This window comes from Lepeophtheirus salmonis, chromosome 4 (genome assembly GCF_016086655.4).
Source record: "Lepeophtheirus salmonis chromosome 4, UVic_Lsal_1.4, whole genome shotgun sequence".
Classification (NCBI taxonomy): Eukaryota; Metazoa; Arthropoda; class Copepoda; order Siphonostomatoida; family Caligidae; genus Lepeophtheirus; species Lepeophtheirus salmonis.
In genome coordinates this window covers 52347677-52368461 of record NC_052134.2, presented here as the reverse complement: position 1 = coordinate 52368461, position 20785 = coordinate 52347677, and the positions used below count along the sequence as shown (strand labels likewise).

At 32.1% G+C, this 20785-nt stretch overlaps 1 protein-coding gene across 1 annotated transcript in view; it reads right to left on the bottom strand.

The window, feature by feature from the left end:
- Positions 1-18597, bottom strand: part of LOC121116187 (uncharacterized) — a 63962-nt gene extending 45365 nt beyond the window's left edge. Inside the window, exon 1 of the mRNA XM_040710427.2 lies at positions 18347-18597. Coding sequence (XP_040566361.1) covers positions 18347-18517 — 171 coding nt within the window. The 5' untranslated portion in view covers positions 18518-18597. The remainder of the gene's footprint in view (positions 1-18346) is intronic.
- Between the last annotated feature and the right edge of the window lie 2188 nt (positions 18598-20785).

Below are 20785 nucleotides of genomic sequence, written 5' to 3'. Positions count from 1 at the left end.
ATTGAAAAACTTCAAAAGTTCATAGTAATTTAAAGAAAATTAAATTTTTTGGAAATTATTTTTGAAAAATTAAATTAAATTTCTTGGAAAAAAAAGTCAATACTAAATTTTCTAGTAAAAAGAAGAATTCCATAAATTGGAGAGTATTCATGGATTGACGAACAAGCGTAATATCTTTTAATAGCAGTGACATAAATTGTATTAAAATATAGAATCGTATTTTTCAGTGAATTAAATGTTATTTTTCGGCCAAATGTTCCAAATGGGTCTTTTGCAAAATGTACATTCGGCAAAATGAATATTTGGTAAATTTGTCCTTCGGTGAAATGCCCTTTTGTCAAAAATATTTTCGGCTCAATGTCCAAACATGAAAATAAACACAGGTCCCACTCCATATCAAGCAAGGATATAGACAGGAATTACCTAGTTTCTGATCCTCAATTATAATCTGAGACCAACAGAGAGTTAAAAATATAACTATCCCCTAAATCATCATCAGTACTCTTTGGCATTCATGAGGACATCTACTAGTGATTATAGTTTATAGTTAAAGCTTCTTTCCTCACGAATTAACAAATAATGATAACAGCTTTGAAAAAAAAAATAAAAAACAGTCTTTAGATTGCCAAGGACTAAAAGCCACGCACGTAAGAAATTTTTCAGTATTTATGCTACATCTCAAAATATAATGTTTTGTACGATTGGATTCCGCAAGAAACTATATATCTAAGATATACATAATAGCTAAAGATAAATACAGCTAACTTGCTGTATTTACTAAAGGAAGAGTGAGGAATGAGTTAAATTGTTATTTCCAATGCAGTCTTAGTTTAACACACTTAAGTAAGAAATAATTCCCTATAAAATGTGTACCGGCAGTTTCATAAATACGCTGACTATTTGTGGCAAATAATTAAATGTGTAATAAAATTCGTATGACGTATTTTTTTTGACAACTATACAATACAGAATTTATTCTGGTAGAAAATTTAATATAATTACTGAACATAATCTCCATCAGCTACTATGACACCCTCCAAGCGCCCGCGGAAGGCCTTGTACACATTGATGATGTAATGGTCTTCCATGGGTGCCCATTGCTCATTGACGCTGGCCTTCAATGAGTCCAAATTTAGGTGGTGGGTAGCACATTGGGTCTCAATTTGCCACCACACACTGTAGTCAAGGGGATTCAAATCAGGTGATTCAGGTGGCCAAATGTTTTTGTTTCAAAATGGCATGTTGGCAGCGAGCCAATCCTGAGTCATTCCAGAGGTATGGGCAGGTCTTTCAGATCTTTTCCCTCCTTGACAAGCTTCTGGACCTTGAACACAGTAGTTCTTAGATAGTCCAGTGTCCTTGATTATCTCCTTGCCAGACCTACCGGCTTAATAGGAGAGGGGCAACCATATTACGTTTGGCCTCGTCATTCATCGTAAACGACTTTGTTTGATGCGAGTAAGAAAAACGAAAAACAAAAACAAAGCCAAAAGATTTATCGAGTTACTTGTGCTGAATTTTTTTATTTCCGGTCACGGAACCTCGAGATATAAGCGTTTAAAAATTAGTCCGTGTATTTATGCAACTACCGGTATTTTGTAGCATTTCTCTGCACAGTAGAAATCGCTTACAATTTACAAGTCTAGCTTTATCTATATAGGTTTCCAATGGAGATATTAAAGGTGTGTCTGCAGACTTCATCTCAAAATAGACTAATGATTATGTACAATTCCATCTTTTTCTTTTAATATAATATGTAAGTGATGGTTTAAAGAAGGGAAATGATATATCAAGTAACATACATACTTAATAATAAAGATGCTTAAAAAATTTAAAAACAAAATGGAAGAAGATGTTAGCAAACAAAGTAGATTCTGCATTTTCCTTTTCCGTCTATTGTTAAATGCAATATCAAATTGTCTAGGTTCAAATATACATATGTATTATGTATCAATATATACAGGCATAAAACCAATAAATTAAGGGCCTTACCTATTTATTTAAAAGAGTGTTGTTCTCTATCTAAAACTATGTAGATAAGGGAAAGGGAACAGAAAGGTATTCCCAAACGTTAATAACTCTAGATGATAAAAAATATGACCTACTGTTATGTACAAAAAATGAAGCCAAAATAAATATGGTAATACTAACCTTTTGAAAAATATTTAAAAAAAAGAGTAGCTTGGCTGTCAGCATGTTTCATGATTTTAGCTGTGCGCAGCTAAGAGATGAAAGAAATAAACATAAGTCCCACTCCTTATCAAGGAAGTACATAGATAAGAATAACTCCCTATCGATCATATAATCTACTTTTAGGTCCAACAAGGATCTACACTGACTGGATGTTACATTGAAATCTGAAAACTTACTAATTCAATAATTAATAAAGGCTAAGGGATTGAAATTAATTCATGTTCCGATATATTAAAGCATAAACAATTAGTTAGAAAACAAAAGAAACTCAAGCTCTCTAGCATAATTACAAGTCGAGAAAATGACACTTTAAGGTGAAAGACAAATTATCATTCGAGCACTCCTTGACCTGGGCGTCTCCAGAATCACCGTCTACACCGTTAGCAATTCCAAAACGTCGGAGAGGAAGAAGGGATCTGTCAAAAAGGCCAAACTGGACCCATATAAGTTAAAGAAAACAGCCCAGGCATGAGGACCCATGTAAGAGATCTCGGGGTTTCACAACAGACTGCCCAGAGAGCTATACAAAAACTGGGTGGAAAGAACCTTGTGAGGGTAAGAATCCACTTTTGAAAGCAGCAATGAAATAAACCCATCTTCTCCTTTGAAAGACTTGTGAATAGTCTTTTGAGTTTTTTGAAGTCTATCTTGACACCCCCTAAAGCCCTAATGCCAACCCCCCTCGACTACATCTTTTTCGTGCAAGCTTTTTAAGATCGGGAAAATACCTCAAATCTTTTTTAAGGCCCGTAAATATTGGGGTCTCGTATCACGGATATTTTTGGATAATACATGTTTATCAATACTGTACTCTAGTACTTCAGATCCAGAGCTTAGACCCGTCTATCTTAATTAACCAATATTATCAGCTTTTTAAGATCTGGAAAAACACTTGGACCTTTTTAAAACCCGTAAATGTTTGGGTCCTGTATCACAGATATTTTTGGATTAAACAAATATACTGATACCGTACCGGAGTACTTCAGATATACAGAGCCAAGACGCGTCTTAGCTTCCTTAATCAATACTGTAAGCTTTTTAAGATCTGGAAAAACACATAGATCTTTTACCTATCTCGTTCCCGAGTACTTCAGATCCAGACGCAAAACCCATTTTATCTTTCATAATCAATACTATAAGCTTTTTAAGATCCGAAAAACAACTTGGTCCAGCATACTGCTCTCCATTTGTAAAACCTATATTCACTTGTGAACAACCATCGTTTGTTGTAATTGTAAAATATATTTGGATTAACTAAGTAGCTAATTAGTGGGGATTAAGTCAAGTTACTTAATTTTTCTTAACAATTAAGAGTTCATGATTAATTTATACATAAAAACAAATCTGGAAAACATCATTTATTCTCTGGAGGCAAGGCAAAAAACTCAAAAAAACAACAACATGTGGATAATAGATTTAAAAAATCGATGGCAATTTATCCATGGAAACTTTTTATAAGAGTCGTAAAAGTTCGAGTACCCGTAGCAGGTTGGGATCTAATACATTTTTGGATAATAAAAGTTTACTTATATCTAGGTACTTCTTATTCGGGTCCAAGACCCGTTCTATCTCTATTTGTGAACGGATCAAATCAGTCTAGTCAGCGTTCTACTATTTTGGTGTTCCGTTTAATTTTTTTCTTCTTCGTTCAGCTTCATTGTTCAGCCATTATTTCCGTTGCGTTCCGAGTCTCAATCATAAGAAAGAACCATATACAATGTACCATTGCAAATTGCAACTTTCGTATTGATATTAATAGGGAGGCCTCATTTGTGAATTAGGTTTACAGATTTTTTAACACAATAATTCGGTGAATATTAGTGTTCAAATGAACTATAACTGACTAAAATCGGTTCAATAAATATTTAAAAAAACTGAAAAAATATATATCAACTTTGATTTGTTGAATTTTGTTGTAAGTACTATTGGAATGAAAGGCTAAAATCTGATTTTTAACGTTCAACGTTAAAAAAAAAAAATCCTGTTCAGCGTTCTTTTTATTCAACGTACACTCCATGGAATGACGTTCAATTTAGCATTCCGTGCATAAGCCTGGATTAAATAATTTGATTTGAATATAAGTCAATTTCACTACATTTTTCTGCCTCTTTCGGGAACAAAAGGTTGAGAGAGGGATATAATATGAAGATTGCTACGTGAATGAGGCTTAATTCTTTCCCTCCTTCATGCATAAATAATTTATTTTTCTTAAAGAAGCGATTAAACATCCACCCCTTCTTTTTATAAGAGGTAGAAAGAGTAAAGTTTAAAATTAATTAAAAAATTTTAACCTATATATTTTTTTTTAGTTGGAGGGAGAGGGTTGTGGATGGAAAAAGCTCAAAAAGAAGAAGAAGCAGAAGGGGAGAAACAATTATTATTTAATAAAACTATAAAAATAATAAGTTTATTAAGAAGTACGACCCCTGAAATAGGTAATGTATGTATGACAGGGTCGTGGGTAAAGTAATTAGACACCCCTTTGGGAAGACGTTAGATTACTTTAAGGGCTCAGAAAGAGGAGGAGCTGGGGAAAAAGCCGTGTAAGGGTTGATAAATGATCTTTACTAGTGATGAAACGATCCTACAAAATAACCGATGCCAAACCAATTCTACAGGCGTGATTTTATCTAGTGGTACACATTTGATTAATTTCAATTTTTCATGAATAACATTTAAACAATAAGTTTTGTGACGACATGTATTTAACAAATTCGCAGAACTTTTATTCAATATTTAAGTCCACAGACCCATTAATTGCTCCAATATTACTTCTAAAATCCTTGCAGACCTTAACTATGTAGACTCGAGCAAACTCGACAGTAATTCTTATGGAAGAAGTGCTAATCACTTCTCAGTGATTAATGAATTATCATTCCACATGATTGATTATTCAATATTGGAAAAAACTTATGGTTTGACAAACAAGCATAACATCCTGCAAGAGCATTGACTTTCACATAGAGTTGGCCGCACGAGCCGTCATTAACCAAATTAGATGATTACATGAAGGGTTGAATACATTTTTGGAAACTTTTTTTTTAAATCATTAAAACTATTTGCCATAATATATCCTTTCCTTTGTCGAATTGTCTGTTTGGCAATTTGCCCTTCAGCAAAATGTAGATTCGGCATATTTTTTTTTTTTGTCAAAATGTTTTGGGACAATTGGCCTAGGACCAGTTATAACACTACTAACCCCTTCTTGCTTAAAAAAACAATCACTGGTTTGAGCAGGGGTTCACAACAGTTTTTAATTGTTAGATAAAATGAAAATGAAGAGATCAACTTATGGGTCACACTAATGAAACATTGGCTTCAATTTGAATTAAACAGTAAATGATATAAACATTTCAAAACTAATTGACATTTGAATAGATATATTTATACCCATTATGACTCTAATTACTGCAATTTTCGCGTGAATTCCAAGCCATCTTTTTAAAGTTTGCATTTCGTATTGGTTGTAACAATCCTAATTATCTGATGTTAGCTGATGAATGAGCATTTTTCACAACCTTCATCTCTGAGAGAACAGATACCCATATCCCTGTTGATCCAAACATTCCACAAATACAAAGATCCAATTGTTTAAAAATCTCAAATCCTGGTGATAATCCAATCCATAATTCTTCCGTAGAAGATGATGCCATGAAAACAATCTTCAACTCACCATTTGATTGCAGGTCAATCAACTCAATTTGCAGTCCAGCAAACGTTTATATTTTTTTACAAATTGGTGGCCATTTCATACAACATTGTGCTGGTACGAAAATGAGTACTTACCTAGTTCAAATGCACCATCACAATTATCAAAGTTTTATAAAATCTTTGATCAAATTTGCAGATATCTTAAGCAAACGTTTGTTATTTTTACCCCCGATTTTTTATTTCAATTACCTTCACCAAAGAAGTTGAATTGAGGCTATGTTTTTGCCTTTCTGGGTTTGTTTGTCACCATGATTATGGCAAAAGGTAAAGAATCATATTGATCAAACTTTGTACAAAGATTATACATAGTCCCAGTAAAAGGCCATTCAATTTTGAAAAGTCCATGTCAAGGTAGAACAAAACGTAAAAAATGCATAATTGACCATAACTTTAGAATAAGTTGAGATGCATAAATCAAATTGATTTAGGGAGAGGTTTTGCGCTCTACCCAGCGCCCATTCTAGTTTTATTATTGTAATTAAATCCTTATTGTGAGCCGTATGAAATCGAAGAAATGCCGTGGGATACACTAAAGGTAACAATGTGATCCAAATTTTATGTAAAATATTAACCATAATGGTATTTACAAACAAATGATATTTACTCTTATAAAATGCCTTTGTTTTGGCCTTCAAGATGACAGACGTCAGCAGTACTGACGTCACGTGTAAACATTCTATTAAATATAAATGAATAATTGGTGTTGTAATACCCTACTTATAAAGAACTTTGTTGACAAAATGTGGAATAAATTGATTTTTATGCTGACAATAAAAAGAACAAAGATAATTGCGCCAAGATGTTTTATGTTATGTACAAACTAAACAGGAACACAAATTGGCTAGTCCGAAAAGTGTGTTTGTATAACTTTTTTATAGGTAAAAGCTTTTTGTTTGCAAAAGTAAGTATGTAAATGAATGAAGATAAAAGTTTCTGCCAATTTCCTTTCAAAACAACATAAATGTAATATGTATTTAAAGAGAACATTGCATGTCTTAACAATTTTTAAATGTTTTTAAAGAGAGGTTTTTTTATGAGGGGGATGATTTGTTTTGTTCAAAAATTTCCGCCGGACATCAATTTTTTTTGGAATCAAAAGGCTATAAATAGACCATCCCATTTTTTGTAGTTTTTTATTTTCGTAAATAAAATTCCCCTAAAAAATTAATTTTTTATTTAATTTCAGACTGACCCTTAAAAAAAAAAGGCCAAGCCTCCTTATTGCTTTTAGAGAAGATTATCTCCATATTTTATTTCATTCCGTTTTTTTAGAAAGTCAAATTTCTTCTGTATTAGTGTTTCTTTAATTCGTCAAATGGAGTTGCAATGATTAATCGTAATTAAACATTATATAACTAAAATTACTTAATCTATTCTTTGAATTATTTAATAAGTCAATATACATAATTTATATTTCCTTTTACAAGAGAGATCTTGAATCGTACCTACTCACATTGAGTACAAGAGAATAAATTCTCCCAAGTGCGTTGTTTACTGAGCCACGTCTCTCAATTTCTTTATATATTTTTAAAATTCTCTAATTTAAAAAATAAAAAACACTTTAATTTTATATTTGTTGATATATTCAGAAAGATGACTAATATTCTCAAAGAACGTAGTAACAACTAAAAAACTATTCATAAGTTATCAGTTTATTTTAAATGACAAATTATTTAGAAGGCTCATCAAATTTTGCTGGTTTTTTTTTGATTAAATAAGCAAAATGATATATTAAAGACCATTGGAAATATTATTATATAATATTATTTGCTCTGAAATAAAATCTAAAAAACCAATTGCTTACATATGATCTGGTCTTGCTTTGCAAATGTATTGACGCATCAAAAAAGTGCTGAAGCCCGGTGTCTTTTGAGAGATTAAAAATCAAATTTTGGAGGTGTTATTATATAGAAAAAGTCATTTGATAAATAATGATCAAAAAAACGTCGGTCAGTCGATTTGAATATTAAAAAACAAAAAAAAACAAAACAATTTTCTACTCAAAAACAACAAATTAATTCATTTAAACTAATTTTAAAATTAAAATATCGTCAGCTCTGATTAATTTCTCTATGCAACAAAATTTAGTTCTTGGAGTGCCTGCCGGCTTATACTCCCATTTAATATTGTTACTTAACCATGAAACACGAAAAGACCCTTAAATGATTAATTCTAGTAAGTTTGACGTTTATATTCTCTTTTTGAAAACTACGTTTTTGTGTAGAAGTTTGGGATAAAATAGCTATATTTTAAGGTAATAACATTTGATAAAACAGATCATCTCATTCAGTTATTTAATTTGAAAATATGGTTTTTAATCGAAATTATACTCTTAAAGTGTAATTTAAAAAAAAAAAAAAAATCTTAAAAGACCATATCTAATGTAATTTAAAATTTTAAACATCATTTTAGTGTTGATGAATTAAATAACCTTAATAAATGTGAGTTTTTGCCTGCGGTCTGAAATGGTGTTCCATTGTTTTTTATTCTTAGAAATGAATAATAATTTTATTTACAAAAAATCTGAATATTCTGACCATATAGGAACTTCTTATGGGTGTTATTGGATTAAAAACTCCAAGAAAGTACTCACGTTAGTATTTAAAATTGATTGGGAATATCTTAGACGGGAATATTTGTTTTTACCTGTCGTTTAATTATTTTTTATTGGGGTGTTTAAAACCCCATGAAAGTTTTAACGGTCGGATAGGAAAATAAAACTACATAATTAAAATACATGAAACCTTTATCACTTGAGAGTCCCTTCTTTTCAAAAACATTTTGTGAATGCGGGATAACCCTCCTAAACCCCTCTCCCTTCTCCTCCCCACAAATTAATGATGGATATAATAAAAAAAAATAAAAACTCCCGTAATCTTCAAAATGTCAAATAACTTTTGCAATTATTTGCTAATTTGTTTTTCACATACAATTATATTTTCTGTTTATTTTTATTGTCTTTTTTTTCAAGGCTTTTCTCACTTTTTTCTTTTAAAGAGGATTTTGTCAAAAATATTTTTTTCTCTTTTTAGATGTGACGATGATGCAATTAGTGAAAGATTTTTAACTGTAGCTAATACCACAAAGAAAAACATAATGTTGCTAAAATATTATGAAAGCCATCATTTATTCAATTAACAATTTATCAAAAGATGATGTTTTCCCCCCGTTCCTTTCTGTTTGAAGCATGAAAAAAACACAAAAAAAAAAAAAAAAATGACATTTGGTGCCTTTTGTCTTACACATATTTATACATACCGGGTAGAAACTAAAAATTTGCAATATTTTATCAGTCTGTTTTTCGACTGATGTCTTTAGTGAGTTATGTCTCACGATTAATACATGACATAAAAAAGAGAATAAGCTGTTATTATGCTTAAAATTAACCCTTTAGGTTGGCATCTCCGAAAAACAAAAACGGACGAGCTCAAAAATCCTACTGATTAGCACTACTGAGCTGATGACTACTGCAAGACAGTGAGGTACTATACTGTTCGTATGTGTTGCAGGATATCCATTCCACACACGAGCAAACACTTGCAAATGATCTGAGGAAGACATGGTCAACTTCTTACCAGCTTAACCAGCTTAATCGCAAAACCCCAGCCGTTTCGAATATTCCTACTGGGGCATCATTGAGGGAAAGATGAATTTTGCACCTCATCCAACTATTCAATCATACAAGGTTGACATTATCAAGGAGTGAATCAAATATACTGAAGAATATTTCATACTTGTGCCAAGTTTAGACCTAGAGTCGAGGATATGATCAAGGATAATGGGTAATGGTATATTATATTTTTCATTTTTGTAAGGACATTTATTTATCAAAATCATATAAATAAATCTAAGCACAAATTTTAATCAATATATGCGCCCTCAAAGTAAATAATTGCAATAATATGAGACTTAAATCCCATGCAGACCTTGATTTTGTAGTGAAACTCATGTTTGGTCCACTCCTTCTCGATGGAAGGCTCTAGAAACTAAACACTCCTTTGAGGAGTAACCTACAATCTCTCCTTCAGACGCGCCTAGATAGAGTAGTCCAGGGGGTTCAAGTCTGGAGTGGAGGACGGCCACATATTGATGGCCCAAAAGTCTGGAAGTTGTCTCTCAGGAAGACCTGGGTCTAAGCAGCTCGATGACACGCAGCTCCGTCTGGAGTGAAAACAAAGTAATAATGGATTTTTTCTCTGGGCCAGGGTAACACTTTTTTATCCGGAAGTTCAATGTATGGATTTGCACTGAGCCGCTCCTTCCTCTCCACAAAAATGGGAGGGTAGACTTCCAGTGCTAGCCACGGGATATTGATTTCTAAAGACATGTCCCCCTGAAGCTGAGACATTGTCAGCATGTTCGATTGTGATGGAGGGGTTGTTCTACTTATTTATCAGAAACTTTGCCCAAATTTTTGTGTCTTGAGAAAAGTTTGAATATTCTGTGCTCTTTCCAATCATCTCAGCTTGCTCTATTCCGAGATTAGATCTCTTGTTGTCCTCCAAGATTTTTGACCATTGTTATACTGGATTGAAAATACTAAAATGTGTATCATGGGATATTATCAACCCTGTTCACTTCATTGTTGACATCCCTACTCAATTAGTAGTTATACGTCTTTAATGTTTCGATTATGACAGCGACCATTTTTGCCTACGCACCCTGTATATAAACATACATATTATTTTCTGCAAGGACCTTAATTTGACAATTTCCTAAATGACTTTTCTTCCTTCATTTTTGACGAAAAAATATAGGAATTATATGTATACATAAAAAAATCATATTTTTTAAATAATGGACTCATTCTCTGTTCTCACAATAATTACATCAAAAAATATATATATAACAAGCAATAACTTAAATAGACATTATGGAATTGCTGTTTGGAGTGAAAATGATGATTATTGTAGGGATTACTTATATATATATGGAATTGAATTGATGTGCTGTACTGTTACATTTAATCAGTAGTGGTGTACATACCGGTAGTTGCATAAATACGCGGACTAATTTTTAAACGCTTATATCTCTAGGTTCCGTTACCGGAAATACAAAATTCCAGCACAAGTAACTCGGTAAATCTTTTGGCTTTGTCTTTGTTTTTCTTACTCGCATCAAACAAAGTCGTTTACGAGGAATGACGAGGCCAAACGTCATATGGTTACCACTCTCCCCCGCGCCGGTAGGTCTGTCAAGGAGATAATCAAGGACACTGGACTATCCAGGACTACTGTGTTCAAGCTCCAGAAGCTTGTCAAGGAGGAAAAAGATCTGAAAGACCTGCCCATATCTCTGGAATAACTCAGGATTGGCTCGCTGCCAACATGCCATTTTGGAACAAAAACATTTGGCCCCCTCAATCACCTGATTTGAATCTCCTTGACAACAGTGTGTGGTGGCAAATTGAGAAGAAGGCCTGTGCTACCCGCCACCCGAATTTGGACACATAGAAGGCCAGCGTCAATGAACAATGGGCAGCCATGGAAGACCATTACATCATCAATGTGTACAAGGCCTTCCGCGGGCGCTTGGAGGATGTCATAGCAGCTGATGGAGGTTATATTCAGTAATTCTATTAAATTTTCTACCAGAATAAATTCTCTATTGTATAGTTGTCAAAAAAAATACGTCATACAAATTTTATTACACATTTAATTATTGGCCACAAATAGTCCGCGTATTTATGCAACTACCGGTAGTATTCGATTCCGGACTCGAATTATTTTTTTATCAACTAGATCTTGCTGTTATTTTGGGCTCAGAGCATTTCTTATAAACTTTCTTGTTCTTTAACTATGATTAATAGTTTTCTAGCTGGAGTACTCGACCTTACTTTGAGTAATTTGACGTCGACAAACAGACATACAAACTTTGAATAAATACTATCGCATATATACATAGGATAATACGTATTTATATTTTGAGTTGTTTAAAATATGACTTACCGGTATGCCTAAAAAGAAACCGAAAATCAATATGGTAACTCTGAGAATTTGAAGAGTGTTTGGTAGGGGATAAGTTGTCATGGTATTTTATTAGATGAGCTAAAAGCACCTATGACAGAAGGAGAAAATTGTCATTATCTCCTTCCATATCTAGCTAAACCAGCCACGAGTAGTGTTGGATCGGCCCTAAGAAATATTTTTAAATGTGTTACCCCTTTCGAAGTCTTTTTTTAATAAGTCCGATCTCAGGGGCGTTCGCAAGATTATATTTTGAGGGGGGATTAGTTTCTGTAATTAAAAAGAAATCCAAAAATTAATATTTAAAGAATATATATCAAATATCCATAGCTATTAAAGAAAATGTAACCATGTGGAAAAAAAATAAAAAATTAAATTTTCTTGTTTATTTTCTTTTAATATTTCATATGAGTTTTAAAATGTAATGATGTACTAAATTATTATCGTGTTTTCTCTTTTAAATTAATTGTTATGTTATTATAATTGTTCTGTATCAAGTTAAATTTGTGTCAGTATAAATAAAAAAATAGAGAATTAAATGTTTAGGAAAAAAATTCAAAAATTAATTTTTGGAATTTTTTTTTTTAAATCCACAGCTATTCACAAAAGATATCAATAATTAAATTTAAAAAAAAAATAAGATAGTAAATTTTTTCGAAAAAAAAATCAAATTTTAAATTTTTTGCTTTGCTGCATAATTTGCCCGAATGACGAGAAAAATTTCTATTAAAGAAGAAAAATTTCTTAATTTGTTAGGGGGCATCCTACCTCCTGTGGACGCCCCTGGATCTAACTTATCATTTAACAGTGTTAGCTATCTTTTTATTTTCTTCGTTCCTAGCTAGAATTGTAGAAAATATAAATATGAACAAAATGACGAAGGATAAAAATGTTAATGACACATTTTACTTTAATTATCAGGTAACTTTTCTCTTCGAATGAAGATATACTGAATAGCTGAAATGAGGTAAATACCGGTGGTATTTGTTTTATACATCACTGGAGTTATTAACTAATCAGCCCCCCTTCTGTCTTTTTTATCGGTCCTATCTTTTTTAAGGACCGATTAGTCGGTCCTAAAGTACCTTTTATTATGTTCCTTCCAGGGATCGAAGTATTATAAAAAATTAATGAAGGATAGCTAGAATGTATAATACTTGAGTATTTCATATTCTAGCCACATACCTCCTACTTTAAACTTCTGGTATCTTCTCTCTTTGGAAAAAGAGATAATGTTGAACTGATGAACAGCTGATGTAGGACCTTCTATTTTTAAAACTTATTATCCATATGTTATTCAGTCATTTGCCTTGACTCCAAAATATAAATGATATTTTCCTGATTTTCTTGCTGTGAAAAATTATTCATGAACTCAATTTCTAAGCAAACAAGTAACTTGATTTAATCCCTCATGATTAAGTATTTAGTTATTCTAAATAGCTTTTACAATCACAAAGAATTGTACACATTTCGATAATAGGTTTGACAGAGTGTAGTTAGTATAAAAAACCGATTAGGATCCACAAAACTTGATAAAATAAAGTTTTAACCTAGAAAATAGGTTAAATTGGCCTGACACTTGACATTCAGCAGCTTTCATTGTATAAAAGATTTCTTAAGTTTTGATTTTCGAGCCATTGCAACATACACGGGTGTTCGAAATTTTTGAAACTCTGATTTAAATCACAATTATATTGGCGTCTAATAAATGAATCATTATCTGATTGGCTGACATAGAATATAGATTTAATTCTCATCAAGATGTATAAATAGCATCACTCCCTCAGGTTTAATGCCCCGCCTACGGAAGGAAGTCAAAGTTTTTATTAGCCACGGATTTTGACTTCTATACCAAAAAATAAACTTAAGTTCGGTTAAATATACAATTAAGAAGCTCTGCAAGATTGGAAGTCTCAATGATTCCCCAAGATCCATTACCCCCCATGACTGCACGAAACCGAAAGAACATCGAAATACTTTGACTAAAGATTTATCGGAATCTGAAAAGATCGATGTTCAAAATGGGGGATTAAATCGGAATTTCAGCGTTGTCATTGCGTAAAATTGTCTTTTAGGATTTGACGATGATGCCCTATAAATTATGGTATGCTCAAAACATCAATACCTGTACCAGAGCGAAGAGAGTCGACTGTTGTTGAGAAGTGTTTAATGTTTGTACCCGGAGTACAAAAATTGTTTTCAGATATAAAAAAATGTGGGATTAGAACCAAAAATTCAATAGACAAAATGATCGGATTTGGTCCAGGTCCAATGTTTTGTCATTGGAGGATAAAACCATACATGTTCTTACTAACAACTAATCTCTTATGGTCTGTGTCATAGTTCCCAGTTCCGGAGACAAACTCCCCTTAGTTTTTTTTTTTTGGTTCAAAGGTATCCGTATGAACAAGGATGATTACATCTCAAGGGTTTTAGAACCTCTGACGCTTTCATGGTTTGAAAATAACCCTTTGTTCGTTTTCCGGAAAGATGGGGCTCCCATGCACACCGGACTCCAAATTCAAGAATGGTTGGAACAGCACATTCAATTTTGGGACAAATCAATGTGGTCACGTTCAAGTCCACATGCAAATCCGTGCGATTATTTTGTATAGGAATATCTAGAGTCGGAGGTTAAAGTCTGGTCCTATCATAGTTTAGAAGCTCCACAAAATGTCATCTAAGCTGCATGGAACGAACTACCCGAAAAATTGATTTGTACACCATGCAACTCATTTTAACGTCGATTATCATGAATAGTTTTGAATGATGGTGGATATATAGAATATGTCGTTAATAAAAAATAATGCTATGAATATACTTAAAGACTTTTATTAAAATTAAATGTAGATATTTTTATTAATAAATTAATTTATGCGTTAATAAGGAGGTCTAAAACTTTTGAACAGTCCTGCATTATACTCATACTCTGGGTTCGTGTGTTCTACTGCCTTTCAAGGAAAATCGAGAATGCACAATTATGCTCAATTGTATTCCTATAGTACTTTAATATAATATTTGTGACAGTGGGTTAAAAGGATCTATGGCAAGGGTTGGTAGCCTATGGCACGCGTACCACGGATGGCATGCAGAGGCATATTCAGTGGCACGCGCAAATTAGAACATATTACCGAAGTTTGTGAGGTTTTTTTTTACCATTATTGTTGATAATGGCACATTCATTGATTAGAAATGTTGACATTGGCACTCCATGTCTCAAAGGTTGCCTACCCCTGATCTATAGCATAGCTGAGATCGATTTTAAGTCCCTTATGAAGGACCCATTCAACCTGAATAGATAATAATTGACTGATCATATCATAAAATTTGACGGTATGCTACACACAATGTGTTTGTACAAGTTGCAACTTGTACATAATATATTTTAGATAATTAAAAAGAGCTTTGAACATGTATAGATTTAATCTCCTACTTGATCCAATAAATCAATCATCAAATTGAACGGCGGATTGAACGAAAAGGGATTAGAATGAGATATTATGAATGTACTTTATTAAGGAGATTATGTAAAACTTAGTAAGGAAAGTGCTAAATTGTAATTATAATCCGCGTTAAGAAGTAAATATTTTCATAAATAAGTGTTTACACAAAAACTATTTGGAAGTAAAATTGAAAAAAAAGGAGACATATTAAGTATATATTTTGTTATCTTATACATATACAGGTTAAATTCTAATATTTTATAGATACATGTCTGATTTATGATACTTAATTTGGCCAATATGGTCCCTTTTCAATATATTAAATCAATTTATAATTATTTCATTGTGACAATCAATTTTAGCTACATTAACTCCTTAACGGATTGATCTATTTTTCAAATCCATCTCAATTTATTGGGGAAACAAATTCTAAGAAATAACATTAATTTTTTTGTAAAATAACCACACCTGAGAGAATATAAAACTAATATGGTAACCCTGATTCCTGAGAGAAAGCATAAAAGCTATCGATATTTGAATTTTTAGAGAGCGTGAATGGGTCATTAATCGTGATCAAGCTGCTGCAAAATATGAATGTTGCATCAGTGAATGAATCAATCCTCTGAGAAGAGTAAATCCATGAATCCCTTTCCATCTTCCCCCTTGAAGTCCTCACTATCATGGATTCACATTGATCAAAGAGTCCTTGAACTCCTTTCAGCTTCTTATTCCGGCCCAATCTAGTTTATCAACTTTATATATCAAGGAATCATTATTTTCAATTCAATTTATTTCAATTCGTTATATTTCTGAGCAATATAATCCCAGCCTAAGCTCGCTGAAAGTATCCCTAATCTATATTAACTAATCTTTCCTTCTAAGACAAGATATCGCATCTGCTCTAAAAAAAAGTAGAAATTTAAAACGTAATCCGTAAAATCCGTTAAAAAGTTAAATTGTAATTTGGGGCTCCTCTACATGATAGATTAGTGTAACTCATAATTTATATTAATAATAATAACACTATCCAACAAAATCACACTTTTTTTTTATGCACAAGAACAGGATTTGCACAACCAAATAAGGCCTTATTTTTTCTTTCATAGGTTCGTGGCCTTAAAAAAAAGGCAATACATATTTCTGGTATTTTTAAAGTTCAAAGGTGTTTTCAGCTCTCAGTGTTGAAGATAAGGATAAATTATGTTAATATATTTTAAAGCCGAATGTTAAAAAATTCTAAAACTATTTTTAAAATGTCAGCATCATACTTTTAACTCGAAATATCTTTGTTTAAAGTGGAAAATATGTGCTTTTTATTCAGAGGCACATATCTTCAAGACAAATAGATTCAGAAAGTATAAAAATATATAATTGTATAGCTAAAAATATTAACTTTGATAAAAAATGACCCTCTCCAAAAACGCTCTATATCGTTGTCAATTTGAGATAAGGCAACGAGAATATTTTAATGATATAACTCATTTTTGAATTGATTTCATTACAAAAGTCCGTAAACATCCGTATGTCCAAACTACAAGAGATAGAAACAAAGAGAGAGAAAAAGAAAACGGAGAAAAAGAAAATATATATTATACAATTTGTTATAACATTAAGCCTCATGTCTCAAACTGTATTAATAAATTATTTCAAGCTTCATGAACACAAAATGACTCGTAGCATACCCGTAGTGACTGAGGAATTCAAAAAAAAAACCCCGACATTCAAGGGAGTACTCCCAGCAAATCCTTTTTATTTTTCTCTCTTTGTTTCTATTTCTTTTCTTCTTCTCTGTCTTTGTTTCTATCTCTTCTAGCTTGGGCATACAAATACTTATGCACTTTTGTTATGAAATCCATTCAAAAATGATTTTTTTCCTTGAAATATTATCGTGGCCTTATCTCAAATTGACAACGATATAGAGCGTTTTTGGAGAGGTTCTATTAAAAAAAAATTAAAGTTCATACTTTCAGCTATCAAATGCAATACTTTTAAGCCTTTTGAATTTATTTATCTTGAAGCTATGAGCCTCTGAATAAAAATCACATATTTTCCAATTTAAACAAAAATAACTCGAGTTAAAAGTATGATGTAGACATTTTAAAAATGGTTTTATAATTTTATAACATTCGGCTTGAAATATATTAATATAATTTATCCCTATCTTCAACACCAAGGCCATAAAACAGCTTTGAACCTTAAAAATAGCCAAAAATAATAAAAAAAGTATGGCCTTTTTCTGAAGGCCACGAGGTTATGAGAGAAAAAATAAGGCCATATTTGGAATCAAGGGATCAAATTCTATTAAATAGAGCAAATATTTTTTTGTACCATTTTTTCTGTTGGACAGTATTATTTAATAAAAGAATACATATGTATTTAATCCATATTCAATTTCATAAAAAAACATTCTAGCTTGAACTCTAGACTGTGATTCGACTTGAACTTGAGTACACATTTGAAATGATAGTCTCATAATCAAAGACACACAACTTTACTTGGCCTTGATAGCTAGACTCACCACGACTTGTCTTAGACTCGAAAGTAAGTATATGCTAAACTCAAGAAAAGACTTAACACTTTGGACTATAAATTACAAATTAGACACTTGAAACGATAAATCTGAGGACTCGACCGCAATATTCAAGGGTTGGTCTTTTGACCCGGGACTTGAGTATCAAATAGGACTTGTAATATAATTTGTCTTAAAGAATACAAATGAAATCTTGGCTATAAAGTGACGTAGCTCAGTGGACAGTTTGCTTGAGGGAAATTATTCTCTTTAAATCAATGTGCATTGCTTCTATTCACGGTCGCTCCTAGAAAAGGCAATATACACTATGTATATGAAGTTTAAGGACGATTCCTACATCTGATGGAGTAATTGTAATTTAAAAAAAAATTACTTATACTTAATTAGTACAACGCCATCTGACCAATTAAAGGAACATTAACGAAAATCTTAATTTTGAGAAATATCAATCTAGCTTCCTTTATTTTGACGGGCCTCAAACATATTAAGAATCAATCACCTACTTCAACTTTCTCTTCTCCTCGATCTTTGTCTGCTTCCTTAGTGTGCTTGACGGCTTCATCATCATCATAGGAATGCTGGCATTGGGAATGGTTCGGATAGCTTTGTGGCCATTTGATTTCCAAACTCTCCACACCAAAGTTTTCAAACTTTCTTTTCATTGCCTCAAGCATGGTGATGATCACACCTTACAAAATATTTATATCTACTGCCTTTTTCATTTTTATAATATTAGTACCTTTGATTAGTGTCCTACCTACCTGTTTTTTAACTGTGTATCAGTAGGTTGCTTTCTCTTTTACTGTTTTTGCTACGCAAAGGATATAACTTTCCTATAAAAATTCTCAAAATATATAGCAAACCAAATGTAATGTTGAAAAGATTAAGTTAAAGTAATATACTATAAGATAGTTACCAAAGGGTTACTATATTTTTAATAAATTAGATATATTCAAAAGTATGATTTGAGCATTCTTATATTACGTCAGTACTGTTAATGTCAGCCATTTTTGGGATCAAAACAACATAGTTTTAATGCACTAAAACCCTTTTGAATTATTAATACTACAAAAAATAGTTAACCATTGGATGGAAAAATGGGAATTACAATTGAAAGAACAATTCACAATAAAAAACAAAACAAAAATTAGGAATATAAAAGTCTCATATATCAAATTTAGGCTCAACACTGTAGCTAAGACGGTTGTGGATCGATACGTCCATGAATTATTGACAGAAATACATACCTTTTTTTTCACAAAACGTCATTTTATTTCTCAATATAGTCTCGTTTGAGCTTTGCCCATCGATTCTCTCATTTTTTGTATCCATTCAAAGAAATAAGATTTGTCAGGGGCTCAAAATCGGCATTTGTTTGGGATATGATTTCCTTGTTGGAGTCAAATCTCTTTTCGCCGAAGCATTTCTTTATGTTTGGTAACTAAAAAATAGTCACTTGGGCTTCAATCTGGAGAAAAAGGCGGGCGATTAAGCAATTTTTAGCGCAATTTAGGAAATTTCGAAATGAAGACACCTTAGTGTATGTTGCTTTAGGGGAAATAACTTTGTTATTTCCCAAAAAATGGCCGACATAACTTCATTTGTGGTGATTTCCTTTGTGGTATTAATTCTTGATCGCTAGTGTGTTGTGATGAACCCATGTTTCGTCTACGGTCAAAATAACTTTAAACCAATTTGTCCTTATTGCAATTAACAACGCCAAAGACTCCTTTAAAGTTATTTTAGGATTGTATTTGAGGTCAATTATGGGCACACATGACACCCATCTTGCAGATAGCGTACTTATACTCAAATGATTGTGCAAAATCGAAATAATTAAGTCACGTGATACGCCCATGGCTTCCACAACCTCCTGCACTTGAAATCTCCTATCAGTCAAAACCATATCATTATTTTTTTACTTATTTTGGGGTTAACAACTTCAACTGTAGGTTTTGAACGTTTGGCACCTCTCGCGCTAGTATCCCGTAATAACAAAATTCACATTTTGACCAATGGAATTGATGTTCTGGCGTCCTCATAGTATTTATCAAGCTTAGTGTTGGAACAGGAAATGAAATTCGCTTTTATCCATTTGCATCAGTATTCACAAACACATACGTAATAACGCAGCTTTTTCGAAATGTGAAAGAAGTCAACATACAAATTCTTCTTGACAATATCAGTTTTGCTTTTCGAGTTTATAAGCGGGAAGTTCAAATGTCAATGACTTGTTTAGCTCCCTAAAGTGTTTAGATTCATATTCTACAAGTTATGATATGAAGCCTATGAAATGTTGGAGCTCATATAATTAAAACAAACATATTAAGAAAATAGAAGTCATTCGGAAATAGAGACATACCATTCAAGAGGGGATTCAAGAAGTTGTAGGTCTAAACGTACAATATCGTGAACAATTTTCCATCCAAAATACATTTAAACATATTTGATAATAATATTAATAAATTTACATAACAACATATTCTGTATATTTTCCTCAGTGTTAATAAAAATTGTTGAGAGAAAATAGGAGTTCAATTTTCTTCACAAAATATGTAAATATATATTTGTATAAAAACACTAAAAATTGCAGAAAAGCACCTCTCCCCTTCTTTTCCAATTCTTTAGAAATCTTCAAGTGAGTTGTTTGAATTATTAATCAAGTTGGGTATTTTTTGCAACAAGACTAAATTAAAAAGGACATGTTCTTTTTTTTCTTTTTTTGCAAATGTGTACATAGTGAACACTCATATTGCAAGATATTTGCCAAGGGAGGGAATTGAGACAGAGTGTAGCTCTTTGATAAAAAGAAAACTTTCAAAATTGCTACTTATTTTCATTGCAAACATTAGTCCTTCAAAAAGTTACTTAAAATTAGGGAACTGATCAAATGTGTTGTAAGTTGCAAGCATTTACTCGCGTATGATTTTTTTTCGTGGTTG